This window comes from Oncorhynchus tshawytscha, linkage group LG11 (assembly GCF_018296145.1).
Source record: "Oncorhynchus tshawytscha isolate Ot180627B linkage group LG11, Otsh_v2.0, whole genome shotgun sequence".
NCBI classification, from domain to species: domain Eukaryota; kingdom Metazoa; phylum Chordata; class Actinopteri; order Salmoniformes; family Salmonidae; genus Oncorhynchus; species Oncorhynchus tshawytscha.
This window is the reverse complement of record NC_056439.1, coordinates 1,746,203-1,763,408: the sequence shown is the minus strand read 5'-3', so window position 1 is coordinate 1,763,408 and position 17,206 is coordinate 1,746,203. Positions and strand designations below refer to the sequence as shown.

Below are 17,206 nucleotides of genomic sequence, written 5' to 3'. Positions count from 1 at the left end.
ATGGTATATTGTGTTTACTGTAAATCCTTCAAACTAACCCAAATCATGTGCAACCATCTGCCAAACCATTACATTTTTTAACAAGTTTGAAAGGCACTTTTTTGTGTGTTTCATCACAAACTAAGGTTCTAAGTTCTATCCAACAGTAGACTGAACAGTGTTGCACCCCCATACACAGTCATAGGCTGACACATCAGACAGTGCGTGACGGTGTATTGGAGCGTCTAGCCCTTCTGATTAGAGGAAGGCATCTGCTCTCTGTATATTACAGACAAACTGCTGAGTCAGAAGGGAAACGGTAATGAAGTGGATTTCATGGGCTGAACCCCAGACACACGCACATACACAAACAGTAAATGCTTACTTAAATTAAGCCTTAGAAGCAGTTATGACATGTGACGTGGCGCTTATTAAGTCACATTGAAAGCTACTGATCAACGTGGTCATTTATAAATAGGGCTTTTTAAGTCCAACAGCCTAGTGAACATTCATTACAAATATGAAAGTACAATTGGTATGCTATGAAACTTCCGGTCAAGCGAGAAGTTAAAATTAAAATAAGGTTTTAAATCCATCAATGAGATGTAAAGAAATGTAATATTCTAAATGTACATACCGTTCTACACAGTCTTTCACCACGGCAAAGTTTCCGTCTCCTATGACCTTGCCGACCTTGTACTTATCCAGGACGGTTGTGATAGAGCTACAGCTGTTGCCGTTAACTGATGAGGAGAGACGTGTTACAACGGGGCACATCTGAATGCTCTTTCAGTTACTTCCTGTGGCCCACATATATACAGACTGAACAAAACATTAGGAACACCTTTCTAATATTTGAGTTGCACCCCCACCTTTTTCCCTCAGAACAGCCTCAATTAGTTGGGGCAAGGACTCTACAAGGTGTCGAAAGAGTTCAACAGGGATGCTGGCCGATGTTGACTCCAATGCTTCCCACAGTTATGTCAAGTTGGCAGGATGTCCTTTGGGTGGTGGACCCTTCTTAATACACACAGGAAACTGTTGAGTGTGAAAAGCCCAGCAGCGTTGCAGTTCTTGAAACAAACCAGTGTGCCTGGCACCTACTACTATACCCCGTTCAAAGGCACTTCAATCTTGTGTCTTGCCCATTCACCCTCTGAATGGTACACACACACAATCCATGTCTCAATTGTCTCAATGCTTAAAAATCCTTCTTTAACATGTCTCCTCCCCTTCATCTACACTGATTGAAGTGGATTTAACAAGTGACATCAATAAGGGATCATACATTCACCTGGATTCACCTGGTCAGTCTGTCATGGAAAGAGCAGGTGTTCATAATGTTTTAGACATTCAGTGTACAATGACGTACAATACCTACAAGTACTTACTCTGGAAAAACTTGCATTGCAGTGAAATGAATATCTCCTCGGAGTTTCCACAACTTATGTTAAGACAAAGCGGCTGAAATAAAGGATTAACGCGTTTTAATCTAATCAAAGTATAAAGTCATTAATTGCCCATTAACCCAGGCAGCCTAGCTCCTACCCTAGAACTAATGTCTGGCCTCTCCTAAAGAGGAACCAACAATATTATGCAGACACACAGCCCAAGGACGTGTTGATACCGCCTGGCTGTCTCACGCAGAAGCACACAGATTTTTTCACTTGTTCTCCACATCACACTTCTCTGTCCCTCTGTTGTGAGTGCTGCTGTGATGCGGCATGTGTCGCTGAGTAAGCAATTCTAATATAACAACCTGAACCTGCATTGAGGCCCTAGGGGGGGATTGGGGATGCATTGGGCCACGTGTTTAGGGGTGAGTGAGTGCAGGCAGGAGATGTGAGAGTTGGCACAGAGACAGGATGACACAGGGTAAAGAGGGGAGTGGAAGAAGAGAAGGGAGGAGTGGAGAGGGGAGTGGAAGAAGAGAAGGGAGGAGTGGAGAGGGGAGTGGAAGAAGAGAAGGGAGGAGTGGAGAGGGGAGTGGAAGAAGAGAAGGGAGGAGTGGAGAGGGGAGTGGAAGAAGAGAAGGGAGGAGTGGAGAGGGGAGTGGAAGAAGAGAAGGGAGGGGAGGAGAAAGGAGGCTAGGAGAACAGAAGAAGAGGAGAAAGGAAGCTAGGAGAACAGAAGAAGAGAAGGGAGAGGTTGAGAGGAGAAGGGGACACCTACCCTCAGGACTCATGTTATAGGCCAGCTCCAGACTGTGTGAAGACCCGTTAACATTGGTGGCAGACGTGTGATGTGGTGGAATCTGGAAATGAGGAGAGAAAGAAAGTAAGAGATGAAGAGAGGAGGGAAGGAGAGAAGAAGAAGAAAACAGAGGTCAGCATCCTTCCCCTTTCAGCCACCAAGTCAAAACCTGGACACACGCATCACCATAGCAACTATAAATATAAAAAATGGGGCACACAATGGATTAGAGGTCAAGGTTAACTGGGCCAAGGTTAGCTGGGCACAATTGTTGGTAACACGACTCCCAATCCAAAGCTCTGTTTTGACATCAATACTAGCAGGGTGATCAAAATAGCCAGTTGCATCTCCAGAGTAATACAACAGGACTGGTCCGCTTCATAACATCGATCCAGAACGAAGCCCTGGGATCTAGGGACATTGACTAATGGTTTTGCTTTAAGTAGCATGCATTCGAAATCCAATATAATGCCATGACAGAGTGTGTCAGGATAACTAGCCCATGGATCCCCCGTAGTGTTTTATAGTGCTTCAGAGTTCTGACAGGAAACTAATACAAAACACCCCCGCAATTAAATTGTATAGTTTGGTACTGGCACTTACCCTGTATATGGCTTACATTCTTCTGTTCATTTTTTTCTTCTCTTATTTCTTGTGGGGTTTTTTGTTCTACTATTTTGATATTGAATACTGCACTGCTGGGAAGGGCTAGCAAGTTAAGCATTTCACTGTACTTGTGCAGGCCTTTTGAATTTATTTTAATTGACTGATTTCCTTATATGAACTGCAACTCAGTCAAATCTTTGAAATTGTCGCATGTATATTTTTGTTCAGTATAGTTTGGTAAGAAAATGTTTGATATTCGACTTTATAATCCATTTTTAGATACAGTCGTATGAAAAAGTTTGGGCACCCCTCTGAGGCTGCATAATAATTGACTCTGTCGTCACAGAAAATGATCACAGTGGCATGCCATTCATTTTCTAATAAAAGCTGAGTACTGGGGTATTGTCCAGACAAAGATTTTTAGTGTAGCAATATTAAGTTGTATGAAATTAAATCAGATGTGAAAATAGGCTATGCAAAAATGTGGGCACCCTTGTCATTCTGTTGATTTGAATACCTGTAACTACTTAGCACTGATTCATTGGAACACACAATTGGTTTGGTGAGCTCATTAAGCCTTGAACTTCATAGACAAGTGCATCCAATCATGAGAAAAGGTATTTAAGGTGGCCAATTGCAAGTTGTTGTTCTCTTTGACTCTCCTCTGAAAAGTGGCAACATGGGGGCCTCAAAACAACTCTCAAATGACCTGAAAACAAAGATTGTTCAACATTATGGTTTAGAGGAAGGCTACAAAAAGCTATCGCAGAGATTTAAGCTGTCAGTGTCCACTGTGAGGAACATAGTGAGGAAATGGAAGACCACAGGCACAGTTCTTGTTAAGGCCAGAAGTGGCAGGCCAAGTAAAATATTGGAGAGGCGAAGGATGGTGAGAACGGTCAAAAACAGCCCACAGACCACCTCCAAGGACCTACAACATCATCTTGCTGCAGATGGTGTCACTGCATCGTTCAACAATTCAGCGCACTTTGCACAAGGAGAAGCTGTATGGGAGAAGCTATTTCTGCACACACGCCACAAACAGAGTCGCTTGAGGTATGCAAACGCACATTTGGACAAGCCAGCTTCATTTTGGAATAAGGTGCTGTGGACTGATGAAACAAAGATTGAGTTATTTGGTCATAACAAGGGACGTTATGCATGGCGGCAAAAGAACACAGCGTTCCAAGAAAAACACTTGCTACCCACAGTAAAATGTGGTGGGGGTTCCATCACGCTGTGGGGCTGTGTGGCCGGTACTGGGAATCTTGTTAAAGTTGAGGGTTGCATGGATTCCACTCAATATCAGCAGATTCTTGGGAATAATATTCAAGAATCAGTCACAAAGTTGAAGTTACGCCGGGGCTGGATATTTCAACAAGACAACGACCCAAAACACTGCTCAAAATCTACCCGGGCATTTATGCAGAGGAACAAGTACAATGTTCTGGTATGGCCATCCCAGTCCCCAGACCTGAATATCATTGAGAATCTGTGGGATGATTTGAAGTGGGCTGTCCATGCTCGGCAACCATCAAACCTAACTGAACTGGAGATGTTTTGTAAGGAGGAATGGTCCACAATACCTTCATCCAGAATCCAGACACTCAATAGAGGCTATGGGAAGCGTCTAGCGGCTGTTATTTTAGCAAAAGGAGGCTCTACTAAATATTGATGTGATTTTTCTATTGGGGTGCCCAAATTTATGCACCGGTCTAATTTTGTTTTGATGCATATTGCACATTTTCTGTTCATCCAATAAACCTCATTTCACTACTGAAATATTACTGTGTCCATCAGTTATTTGATAGATCAAAATGAAATTACTGATCCAAACACCCAATTATTTATAAATGGAAATTGTCAGGGGTGCCCAAACTTTCATACGACTGTAGGTAGCTCAATGGAAAGATAGAAGACAAGTCTCTTCTGAATTGCTCTTACAGTTCTCCATTCTGTGGACGTTGTGTGCCTACCCAAACTCAAAAGAAAGTGAGCAGGTATATATATATCACTGTGTTAATTATGCATTTGGCGTAAAATAAGTGTTCTGCCCTTCAGAACAGTACAGGGTGTTAGGACCTATCTTAATGGATAGGCCTCCCCTACTGTCACTTATCAGGCACAGAAAGAGAAAACACAAACTTTAATGGATCGAAATGATGACCAATGTTGGAAATAATGAATAATTTGACGAGAGGCCTTTTCCAAAAGAGACAGCTGTGATGGCTGTTTGAATAGGTGATATGGGTTATTATAAGACTGCTTTTTCAAGCATTCTTGGCTTTCACATGCGACAGAATCCGCCAAGTCATCTCAGTAATCTTTTCTATTATGGAAGAGAAGCTCTTTCAACACTTCTAGAAGTACATGGACCATAAGCCTTATTTCAGTTACCTGGACTAGAAAACTGTATGCATTATTTAGTACGCTATCTAAAGGAGAAATCTCAACCTGAAACACCTTTGAACTGGGTGGATTACATCATCAATCTTTCTTTTCAATACGTTATTTTGTGATGTCTTCAGAGTAACTAAGTTCTATCAAACGTTATGGACCTGCCAAGTAAACACGATGTAGGTGTTGCCAAACTTTAATGATCATCTAGAGAACGTTTAAGCGCTGTTGTCCCCACTGTCAACAGATTCAAGCGTTCTGGCCAACCACTATTCCTGATCTAGTGCACTTGAGGTTAAATCATTTGCTACTATATGTTTATTTATAGCATGTGTCTAAATATACAATCACCCTTCCTATACGGGAACATACAGTACAATATCATTATCTGGAGATTATAGGTGGTGTGTGTGTGAGACACGGTGTGTGTGTGACTCACCTTGAAGCTGTGTATACTGCGGGGGCTGGTGGGGGAGGAGCTATTGGATTTGGTGGACTTGGGGGTGGAGATCGTACTGCTGGGGACACCATTGACTGGGGGGGAGAAGAGAAGAGGAGAGCGACAGCGAGAGAGAGAGAGAGAGAGAGAGAGAGAGAGAGAGAGAGAGAGAGCCATAGTAAGACAATGATAGGGCTAGGGCTGGCCCAACAGGACGTGCTGATGTGGGGAAGGGCAAACGAGAGAGGAAGTCCTTTTTCCTCTGGAGAGATGTGGCTGGTTAAAAGTGTATTACTGTTATTACATTGTGTATTCTATTTTTCTTCATTTCTTTGAATACTAAAGGAAATGCCTCTATCACAGGAAGTGATATAAGATAGGGCAGGAAATCCATTTGTGACACAACAGTTCACTTTGAATGGGTTTACTTTCACTGAGTTGAAAAATCTCTGTACTAACAGTTCTCCACCACGAATTCAAGTCCATGACCTTTCCTTAAGACCGAGTGCTAGATTTTCTTCAGGTGTAGTGTGGCGTTTCGTGTCTAGAACTGTGTGTGACTGTCCAACTTCCTGTCCGGTCCCCTCTGGGGGAAACAGGTTGTGTTTGGCTACAACAGACAAACACGAAGGGTCACACTAGGTGCCTCCGCAGGCTGCCTGGATAATCTGTCTGCAGCTTAGGCCACACGAAAGCTACGACCCTGAGGGTTCAATGGTACCTCAAGCAGCCTACCTCCAGGAACCTCCCTGTGTCACAACCAGTCCTCTCCTCAAACAACAGGGCCAGGCATGGCCTTTCTTTGGAGAAGTTGGCTGTATTGGTAATGGTAATGTAATACATGTATCACTAGCCACTTTAACTATGCCACTTTGTTTACATACTCATCTCATATGTATATACTGCACTCAATACCATCTACTGTATCTTGCCTATGCCGCTCTGTACCATCACTCACTCATATATCTTTATGTATATATTCTTTATCCCTTTACACTTGTGTCTATAAGGTAGTAGTTTTGGAATTGTTAGCTAGATTACTTGTTGGTTATTACTGCATTGTCGGAACTAGAAGCACAAGCATTTCGCTACACTCGCACTAACATCTGCTAACCATGTGTATGTGACAAATAGAATTTGATTTGATTTGATTTGGTAGTGTATTTCTGTGAAAGGCCTTATCTGCCACACACTCTAGGTTCTTGGCAGGTACACTGCCACACGCTGTACCCGTTCCCTGAGACAACCAATCTGGACCTCCGAACAACAGTCAGAACCACCAATACAGTACAGCACCTACTAGGGAATGTGATGCCAGACAACTGATGTGATTATTCAATTCAATTAGAAGGGCTCAGTGAAAGCAGCTGAAGACTAAAGCACTGAGGCTAATTTAGTACATGGGTTTGTATCAGCTGGTCCTGCACCAGTCTGTGCTCAGATTAGATGCATACTGTAGAAGCCAGAGAGAGTTTCTGGGCCAGGAAGAGAGGAGAGAGAAAAATAGAGAGTGAAAAAGAGAGAGAGCAAGAGCCAGAGAAAGAGAGGAGAAGAAAGAGAGAGCGATATCCAGAGATCTTTAAATAGTCTTTGGTCAGGGTGGCAGGCCAGGGAGGTTCACAGTGGAGCAGAGCTCCTTCAGAGTAATTGATGGCACTTCCCTACACAGCAGGAGTCTGACTGACATTACAATATACTGTACTCAAAGAGACTAACTGGACCTCTTACAGGGCCCCGTCAGCCACAAGGTCAACCTTAGGCCACGGGTGCACTTACCAAGACTCCAAGCAGTCAGGAACTTCAAAAGGGTTTAACTGGTGCCCTCTCTGAGAAAGACTTGTGTAGTGATTATTGTTAACATATTGTGGTGATGATTAAGGCCAGGAGTCATTCCTGGTTAGGCTTCATGCTCAGGGGAAAACTCAAGGTCCTAGTAATGATAGCTAGCTAGATGAAAATGAGTGGTTTGTTGTGGTTGGGTAATGGGCCAATAGAGTGGGCAGTGCAGGATGTCAACAAGCTTACCTGGGGATTTAACAGGAGACTGGCTACTGGTGGAGTAATGGATTGGTCTTCTTACTGCAGAGAGAAAGAGAGAGAGAATTGCAAAAAACTATTTTACAGCTCGAGGTTTCAATGTCCAACTTAAAGCCTCATAATCAATGTTTAACTGAGCTTAAGATAAATGTTTGGTAATCGGCCATATGGCCTGTAGCCTGCCAAAATCCTGAAACTCTTTTTGAGGTGATTACACTAGTTAGTGTCAGATGAAAATCAGTTACTCAGTCCATCACCCAATAACTGTGTGTTTGTGTGTATGTGCATGTGTATACCTATGCCAGGGGACTTGATACGGCGTGAAAGTCCAGGGCTCTTGCTCCCAGCAGCCCTCGTTGGAGTGGGCGAGCGAGCAGAGTATGAGGACTTGAGCACCCGGCATTCTGTGAAGACAACACACACAGGGTTAAAACCACACCGACCTCATTTCCTATCTAGCACAATTCAATACAGTCCCCAGTGTTCCAGTCAAACTATTTTAAAATAGCTCCAGCTAGGAACTAGCTCTATAATATAATTGGCTCTCTTTGAGAAAGCATTAAGTAGGGAGTGTTCAAGAAGTTAAGAATGTTTAATTCACGCAGAGAGCTTTCCACAAAAAAAACATTTGCTTTTTCCAAACGAACACCACATGTGCAGTCGTCTGTGGCTCTGTGCGCGCCATAACTCCATGAGAAATGCACAAGCTGTGGTAATTACGCTATCGTGTTTGCTGCCTGCTGCGCTGCTATCTACGCCGTTGTGTTAGTAGCGTTTCACAGAGGTGCGTACACCAGTTGACAAGGCTGACAGAGCTGCATGCTGGAGCAGTAGGTTTTGGGGTAACGAGGTTGGTGGTTCAACTGTTTTGGTGGTGTTACACAGACACATAAAACAGTGGAGGCTGCTGAGGGGAGGACAGTTCATAACAATGGCTGGAACCGAGTGAATGGAATGGTATCAAACACATGGAAACCACGTGTTCAATGTATTTGATACCATTCCACTGATCCCGCTCCAGCCGCTACCACGAGCCCCGTCCTCCCCAATTAAGGTGCCACCAACCGCCTGTGATAGTTGTTTTAGCAGCGTTGACAACAGACAGAGCGAGCTGCGTTCAGGAGCAGCATATTACTGGTTACTGGAATGAGACTAGTGGTTAAACTGTCTGGGTCATGTCAGATGCTGTTACTTGGGGGGTGTTACAGTGTTAGATGCTATTATGACACCATGAACACAGAGGAGGTACCAACCAGCTGTGGCCAATTGGAGACAAATGATTCCCAATAACGTGGACATGACCCAAGCCTGTTATTGGAGCAGACCCCAGGTGCGATTCAGTTTACTACAATGCTAGCTACTGTACCATGCAAGTTTGTTGACTTGCAGTGTTGACTTTTTATATCGTTCCCTAAACCGTGTTTGGATTTGACACTGTTCTCCACAATTGAGTCTGACAGTGCAACAGCCCTTTGGGACTCCTGTAAGACACTGTGCAAAGACTTAACAGCTGAAAAGAGGTACCTAGAGCAAACACTTGTTTTTGAGAAGACCTAATTCTTCAAATGGAGCATGGCAGGAGAAGTAGGACAAGGAAGCCCTAAAACAACTGAAGAACAGATTCAGATGAAGAAACTAAAAACACTCATCGTTAGAACAAACAGTGTTTACACCTGTGTGTGTATAGTGTAGAGAATCATTGTACCATCTAAACTGCTGTGAAATATATTTTCAGCTGGTGTACAAAACCGAAAGTAAAAAGACACAAAAAACAAAACTTTATAATGGGCCATATAGAAAGAGCACATAGAACAGATCTACCGCTTCTTAGACTTGCTTTCAATGCGAGTGACAGATCTATACCTCACATTTCTTTGTGAATTTTGTCAGGTTGTCCAAAAATTGACATATTGCAGCTTTAAATGTTATGTTACAGGAGCAACACTAAGAAAACAGGATGTAGCTAGAACCTTGGGAATAGTTTGGAGAAGTGTCTAAAATTAGCCTGTTTGGATATTATAGACAGTACATCCTGTCTCCACCTTATCTAGCACAGAGGATAGGGGACTGCAGAGGAGTTGTACTGACATCGGCCTGCTTAAGATAACAATGGGCTAGCTATGGACTAAAGAGGCCATATCCTGCTGCAGTAGGGGGTATCGCTGCGGACATATTTTAAGTGATTTTCAAGAACGTCTTCTTCTCAACACAGGGATGGTACATAATGACAGTCACTGAAGAACCCTGGAATGGAATGAACTACTACAACTACACCCTACAAAATGTGACTGCAGACACTTTCCCCTACAGAAGGCAGGAATCTGTGTGTTCAGACCGATAGTCTCACACATACTGTAATCAATAGTTTCCTTCTCTTGGAGGAGAGGAATGAATTCAGATATTGAGTGATGATCACACTATGTCAGAGTCATCATTAAGTCATGATTATGTTAGAGTCATGATTAAGTCATGATTATGTTAGAGTCATCATTAAGCATCACGAGTCACCGGAACCACTTTTAGAACAATTATGAGACTCATTCAACTGAGAAAATTAACGTTCACTATTGTGTGGTTGACAGATAATTATCATGTTACACCGTTCAGACACACTTCATCCTGACTTCTACTATGAAAAGGGGAAAGTGGTTTGGCATTGACAAGTCTTTAGGGAAGTTACACTATACTATGAGAGACAGAAAGGAGGGGTGAGTCCAAAATGGCAACCTATTCCCAATAGAGTACACTCCTTTTCACCAGAGCCCTACGGAGGCTCTATAGGGAATAGTGTGCAATTTATAGGACCTTTATTTAACCAGGAAGTCCCACTGAGGTCAGAAGACCTCTTTGCCGAAAGAGACCTGGCATGTCCCACGCACCCTATGAAGGAATGAGGGAGGAAAGGGTTGGGACAGAGAGGCCATAGAAATATAGACACTAGAACAGGAATCTACACCTATTTCTATGAGAGAGACCAAGGTTTCACAACATATAGGTGATGTTAGATTTAGTGAGTCAGGCCTACCAGAAGCCTTACCACTGTGATCCAACAGGAAGTCATCCTGGGCGTAGCGGTACTTCTCTGGGCCGCACGCGATGAACACGTCGTCCTCGCCGAAGAAGTCCTGGAGACAGGTGATCTGGGGGGAGAGAGAGAGAGTGAGGGAGAGATGTGCAGAGGAAGGTAAGCTAGAAGAGGAATCATGTGTAGGTCCTTGAGTTTAGAGGAAAAACTCTGGGCACTAGTTATAGAAATATTATGGGCCCTCGCAAGACATCTTCTAAAAGGTCTGTCTAATGGGGTGTACCCATACCATGCATCTCTGTGGAGAATCAACTCATTTCCTTTGTGGAAACAGTAGCTCATCCACCATTTAATATGCAGACAGAAGCCAAATGGGAATCCAATCATTTCACACCCCATTGTACTCACTATTGCATAATCTGTGTGTGAACATCCCACTCTCCGGGACATAGTCTTTCAGATGATTCTACTAAACATCACCATGAGATTAGAGCTGGATCCCACTCTCCGGGACATAGTCTTTCAGATGATTCTACTAAACATCACCATTAGATTAGAGCTGGATCCCACTCTCCGGGACATAGTCTTTCAGATGATTCTACTAAACATCACCATGAGATTACAGCTGGATCCCACTCTCCGGGACATAGTCTTTCAGATGATTCTACTAAACATCACCATTAGATTAGAGCTGGATCCCACTCTCCGGGACATAGTCTTTCAGATGATTCTACTAAACATCACCATGAGATTACAGCTGGATCCCACTCTCCGGGACATAGTCTTTCAGATGATTCTACTAAACATCACCATGAGATTACAGCTGGATCCCACTCTCCGGGACATAGTCTTTCAGATGATTCTACTAAACATCACCATGAGATTACAGCTGGATCCCACTCTCCGGGACATAGTCTTTCAGATGATTCTACTAAACATCACCATGAGATTACAGCTGGATCCCACTCTCCGGGACATAGTCTTTCAGATGATTCTACTAAACATCACCATGAGATTACAGCTGGATCCCACTCTCTGGGACATAGTCTTTCAGATGATTCTACTAAACATCACCATGAGATTACAGCTGGATCCCACTCTCCGGGACATAGTCTTTCAGATGATTCTACTAAACATCACCATGAGATTACAGCTGGATCCCACTCTCCGGGACATAGTCTTTCAGATGATTCTACTAAACATCACCATGAGATTAGAGCTGGATCCCACTCTCCGGGACATAGTCTTTCAGATGATTCTACTAAACATCACCATTAGATTAGAGCTGGATCCCACTCTCAGGGACATAGTCTTTCAGATGATTCTACTAAACATCACCATTAGATTAGAGCTAGATCCCACTCTCCGGGACATAGTCTTTCAGATGATTCTACTAAACATCACCATGAGATTAGAGCTGGATCCCACTCTCCGGGACATAGTCTTTCAGATGATTCTACTAAACATCACCATCACCATTAGAGCTGGATCCCACTCTCCGGGACATAGTCTTTCAGATGATTCTACTAAACATCACCATTAGATTAGAGCTGGATCCCACTCTCCGGGACATAGTCTTTCAGATGATTCTACTAAACATCACCATCACCATTAGAGCTGGATCCCACTCTCCGGGACATAGTCTTTCAGATGATTCTACTAAACATCACCATCACCATTAGAGCTGGATCCCTGTCTCGGTAGAACTGGAGGAGAAGGAGAGGCCATTATTATAATACATGTTATGTTGTTGAAGTATGTCTGTGCTATTTCATTATTTTCTGCGCATCACTGTGTGTGTGTGTGTGTGTGTGTGTGTGTGTGTGTGTGTGTGTGTGTCGCTACATGCTGACGGCTCGCTCGAACAGCCCAATTAAAATCTGTCTGCGATGTGATAGCTCTTTCATGGTTGCTAAGCTCAGTGCCACAATGGACGAGGCAACACTTTACAGCTTATAGCAAAGAGCTGAGGGTCAAAACATCACAACAATAAAGTACTGCAGAGTCTAAATACACTGTCATGTGAGGAAATCACTGCAGCAAGCATTTCTGTTGCGTAGGCCGTTTCTTTATCTCTCTCTCTTTCACCTTCCATCTCCATTTTGTCTTCTCTCCACCTCCAGGTTAGTGTTTTTTGTCATGAATCTTGCCCTGGAGGCAGCTCTGCAGATTGGTCACTAGCTGGCACATGATTCTAAACCTAACCTTACATTAATTTTGACTTGCAGCTGGCCCATCTAGCGGACATCTCTCAGTTCTGCCTCCAGGGCAAGATTCATGACAATAAAAGTCAACCTGCCTTCCACCTCTCCTTTCTCTCATGTAATATCTATAGCTACCATGATTTAATCACACAAAGCAGAGGGAGTTGCGCCTACATTACTTATCCACACACACACATACACAAGCTCCTCTGCATTACTGTGGTAGTGCATTCAGCTCAGGCAGGCAGGGAGAATCAGTGGGTGGACAGGCAGGAAGGGGATTCCTTTATCATCATCATCATCATCATCATCTCACCCCCACACATCCCACTCATACCCTGGGAGAGGGCAGAGAGGGTTGACTGGTTGGAGCCAGTTAGGTAGGCAGATGGGACAGCCACAGAAGCTTGGGGGTTGAGGCAGTGGAAGAGAGATGGAGGGGCAGTCTGCTGGAGGACCTTCTCTCTCAGGACTGCAGATTTATACATTTCCCAACTCAAAACAGCAACAGCCATCATAACACATTGACCAAAATCCTCTTCCAATACAGATTCAAAATCTCCTCCATCCCCACACATCATTTTTAGGGCTCAGTCAGAAACTATATCATGCTGACTTAATACATGCATGGATGACTTGACTTGGCAGTGTGTTGTGAGGCAAAATCAAAACCAATAGCCATTGGAGACTGAGAGAGACAGAGAGAGACAGGACACAGAGAGAGAGACAGACAGGAGATAGACAGGACACAGAGAGAGACAGAGAGAGACAGGAGACAGAGAGAGACAGAGAGAGACAGGAGACAGAGAGAGACAGAGACAGACAGGAGACAGGAGACAGACAGGAGACAGAGACAGACAGGAGACAGAGAGAGACAGGAGACAGACAGGAGACAGAGAGAGACAGGAGACAGACAGGAGACAGAGAGAGACAGGAGACAGACAGGAGACAGAGAGAGACAGGAGACAGACAGGAGACAGACAGGAGACAGGAGACAGACAGGACACAGACAGGAGACAGAGAGAGACAGGAGACAGAGAGAGACAGACAGGACACAGACAGGAGACAGACAGGAGACAGACAGGAGACAGACAGGACACAGAGATAAAGAGAGACAAACGGAGACAGACAGAGAGATAAAAAGAGACAGAGAGAGACAGACAGTGGTGAGGTGAGAGGAGGCGTGTGTGTTTGGCAGGCAGTGGCTCTTGGGTGGCATAGCTGAAATGGCTGCCATTCCTCAGCCGGGATCACTCATACTGAGCAGCTGATAACCCGGACAACCAGCCATATGTTGGCATCGTCATAGCGACGGCTTTAAGACCGGGAGCAGTAGACATTGTTGGAACACTCCAGCTGCCTTTGATGATCTTTCCCATTGGATGAATGCCTTCACAACACATATGTAACCTACAGGTTACTGATCCTATGAGATGTGATAGTGTACATCCACCATGGATTAAGTCCAGTACCATGAGTACATTGTTAATGAAAAGGACAAACCATATGAGCTAATGTCGCTAAGCTGCTCAATGGTACTACCAAGTATTAGTATTTTACTAGGATCCCCATTAGCTGCTGCTAACACAGCAAATACTCTTCCTGGGATCCACACCAAACACACTACAGACTCATGTAAAACATTCTACTAATATGTACTCACAGTGACACATCAAATATTCCCAGAATCTAATGCCATAAGCATAAGCTGACATAATAGTGAAGTTCAGAACAATGCAGATCTAGGGTTAGAAAAGCCAGTAGTTTTCCATCCATCCAGGGTTGAGCTGTGTACAGTCCAGACACAGTCTGCATCATGAGGACACGGTGTGTGACAGCCAGCAGCCTCAGACTGCTGAGGTGGCCTTGTCACTGTGTCCCCTGCCTGGGTACAGGCCAGTGGTGATGACACCAACAGACAGGACAGGAGACGTTGGTGACAGTGCAGGGGGGCTCTGGGATCTGGAAATGCAATACGACACTATTATGGGTACAGTACACAACACAAGCCCAACACTTTTCACTTTCACACAGATGTTTGACAATTTGACTACAGAAGAGGCACTAGTTAGTCTCCTGAATTCACCTTTCAGTTGTCAGAGAGGAGAGTGAATTAGACAGGGTCAGTTCGTATCGCCCCTGGAAATGGTTGCCGGTTGATTGCCACCTGGGAAACCACTGTGGCCACCCCACAGTGGGGCGATGTGATTGTCCAGGAGGCTTCAGGTCTGGCTACCATTATGGCAGGGGGAGCGGTTTATCCATTAATGCCACCACCCCCAGCCTCCCGGAGGCTGAATAGGATGACTGTAGATCACTGTGGGTCATTCAGGATGGCCTGTGGTTCCCAGGAGGCCAAGGACAGACAGAGATAAGGGGATACACTCACAGGGTTTTGGAAAGAGAGGTGAGAAAGAAGGGATAAGAGAGGTCTTTAAACAAGGTTGTGTACACAATGTCTGCTCCTACAGCTTGCCAGAAGAAGCAGAGTCACAATTTTGCCGATCAGATACTCTAGAGAGCTTCCTCTCTAAGTGCATACTGAGGCCACGGTACCGTCTGGGGGAATAGTAGAGAACAGATTAATAAGGCAGGATAAGGATGTCAGACCTCATAGTCCATGTTGCTGTTTGTGTTCCCTTGACTACCACTGCCAGGATCAACAACAGCCAATGGCACACAGACTCTGTCAGGTTGAATTAGTTCTATCGGGGAGATTAATCGTTTGGGGGAGGGGGGGAATCTTATGGCTGTGTGTCTTTGGTGAGTGTGTGGTCATCTTATGTGTGTGTCTGTGTTTCTTTGGGGTGACATCTGTAACCTCAGTTTGCCTGCCCATCTCACACACTTGTTCTAATTTGGACCTTTCCTTGTTCTCTGTCTATCCCTCTCTGGTCTCCCCATCTCTCCTATTCAGCCCTGGCCAACCCAGCAACAGAGAGAAATATGGGTTGAAGACTTTGGGGGGCAAAACACACACCCTAAAACAGCTGCTGTTGTATGAGAAAGTCAGAGCTAAAATATCTGATTTGATATTTAATTATGTTTACTAGTGGTTCAATTATGAGGTTGGTATTTAGATCGACAATGGGATGTTCCTATGAGGATATTGATGTGAAAAATCCATCATTGTCAGGCTCATGCTCTGGGCTATAAAATAACCATTTAAACAGATTAAAACATTCAGGATGATGTTATTACTTGCTAGAAGACAGCATGTTTGGAAAACAATCAACAAAAAAGACTTGGCTCATCCTAATTTCTTAATTCCATTCTTTTAGATGTGTGTGTATTGTTAGACACTACTGTACTATTGGAGCTAGATAAACAAGTATTTCGCTACACTCGCAATAACATCTGCTAGATATGTGTATGCAACCAATAAAATTTGATTTGACATTGATGTGAGCTAAAATATCCCTTTCACCCAATGGAGAATTGGGCTAAATTATCCCCGAAAGGGACGTGGACTCTGACTGAACTGACAGATGTGAAGGCCATTGAGCTAACAACCACTGTGGGACAGAAAGAAGCCTACCCAGCTCTCATACAGGACAAACAGAACATCACAAGACCTTTTGCGTCTTGAAACGGAGCTGGAATGTCATCACTCTTTCACAGAGAAAAAGATACTCATCAACTGAAAAGCAAGACAGCGGTTCTCATAAAAGGTGAGTGGAGTAGAGTAGGCTACAGCTCCTGATCGTTGCTTACTTCCCTTTCCATAATGAAGGTGGTTGCGGGTCGATTAGTTGGTGTACTCTGAGGGGCTGCAGTGGGAGTGAGGATGAAAATAGAAACCCCCATTATCATCATCATCACAGGCCTGACAGCCCAATCACTGTAATCATGGGGTGGGAGGGTGACAGTAATAAGAGGGTAAGAGGGGGTGGGACCTCCCAGAATGGAGGAGAGAGGGAGTGAAGAAAGAGGGATGGTTTGGGAGAGAGAGCTGGTTTATGCAGGAGAGAAGAGAAAGGAGGGAGGGAAAAAGAGGGGGATAGTTTAGAAGGAGCGAGAGAGAGGGAAACTCTGTGCCTGCTGCCTTCAGCAAGGTCGTAGTAGCGTACTGCAATGCACAGTACCATGGAACAGGAGTCAGGACAGAGTGCATTGTGGGATATTGGGGTTGTCCTCACACGGGTTATCAACTATTCAGAGCCGTAGGCTACACACCATAAGTACAAACATGCAAATGAATCCTCCTCATTCCAAATGTATGATAATTGCATTCCTCTTTTTAAGACTGATGAGGTAGTTAGTTACTCCACGGTGCAGGATACGTAAACTGTTGCTTAATCTGTGAGTGGAGTGTAGACTACTGGT

The 17,206-nt window shown here is 44.2% G+C and overlaps 1 protein-coding gene across 4 annotated transcripts in view; it reads right to left on the bottom strand.

Moving 5' to 3' along the window:
* LOC112261290 (serine/threonine-protein kinase DCLK2-like) overlaps positions 1-17,206 on the bottom strand; it is a 79,347-nt gene that overhangs the window by 25,674 nt on the left and 36,467 nt on the right. For 3 of the 4 annotated variants that reach the window (XR_006084513.1, XM_042329677.1, XM_042329675.1), the window contains exons 3-8: positions 10,677-10,791; positions 7,948-8,055; positions 7,640-7,693; positions 5,615-5,709; positions 2,152-2,233; positions 617-722 (exon numbers count right to left, since the gene is read on the bottom strand). Coding sequence is in view for 3 of the 4 variants with exons in the window: in XM_042329677.1 (XP_042185611.1) it covers positions 617-722; positions 2,152-2,233; positions 5,615-5,709; positions 7,640-7,693; positions 7,948-8,055; positions 10,677-10,791 (560 nt within the window). In the remaining variant the exon portion in view is untranslated. The remainder of the gene's footprint in view (positions 1-616; positions 723-2,151; positions 2,234-5,614; positions 5,710-7,639; positions 7,694-7,947; positions 8,056-10,676; positions 10,792-17,206) is intronic. The other variant, XM_042329676.1, reaches the window with a different exon arrangement.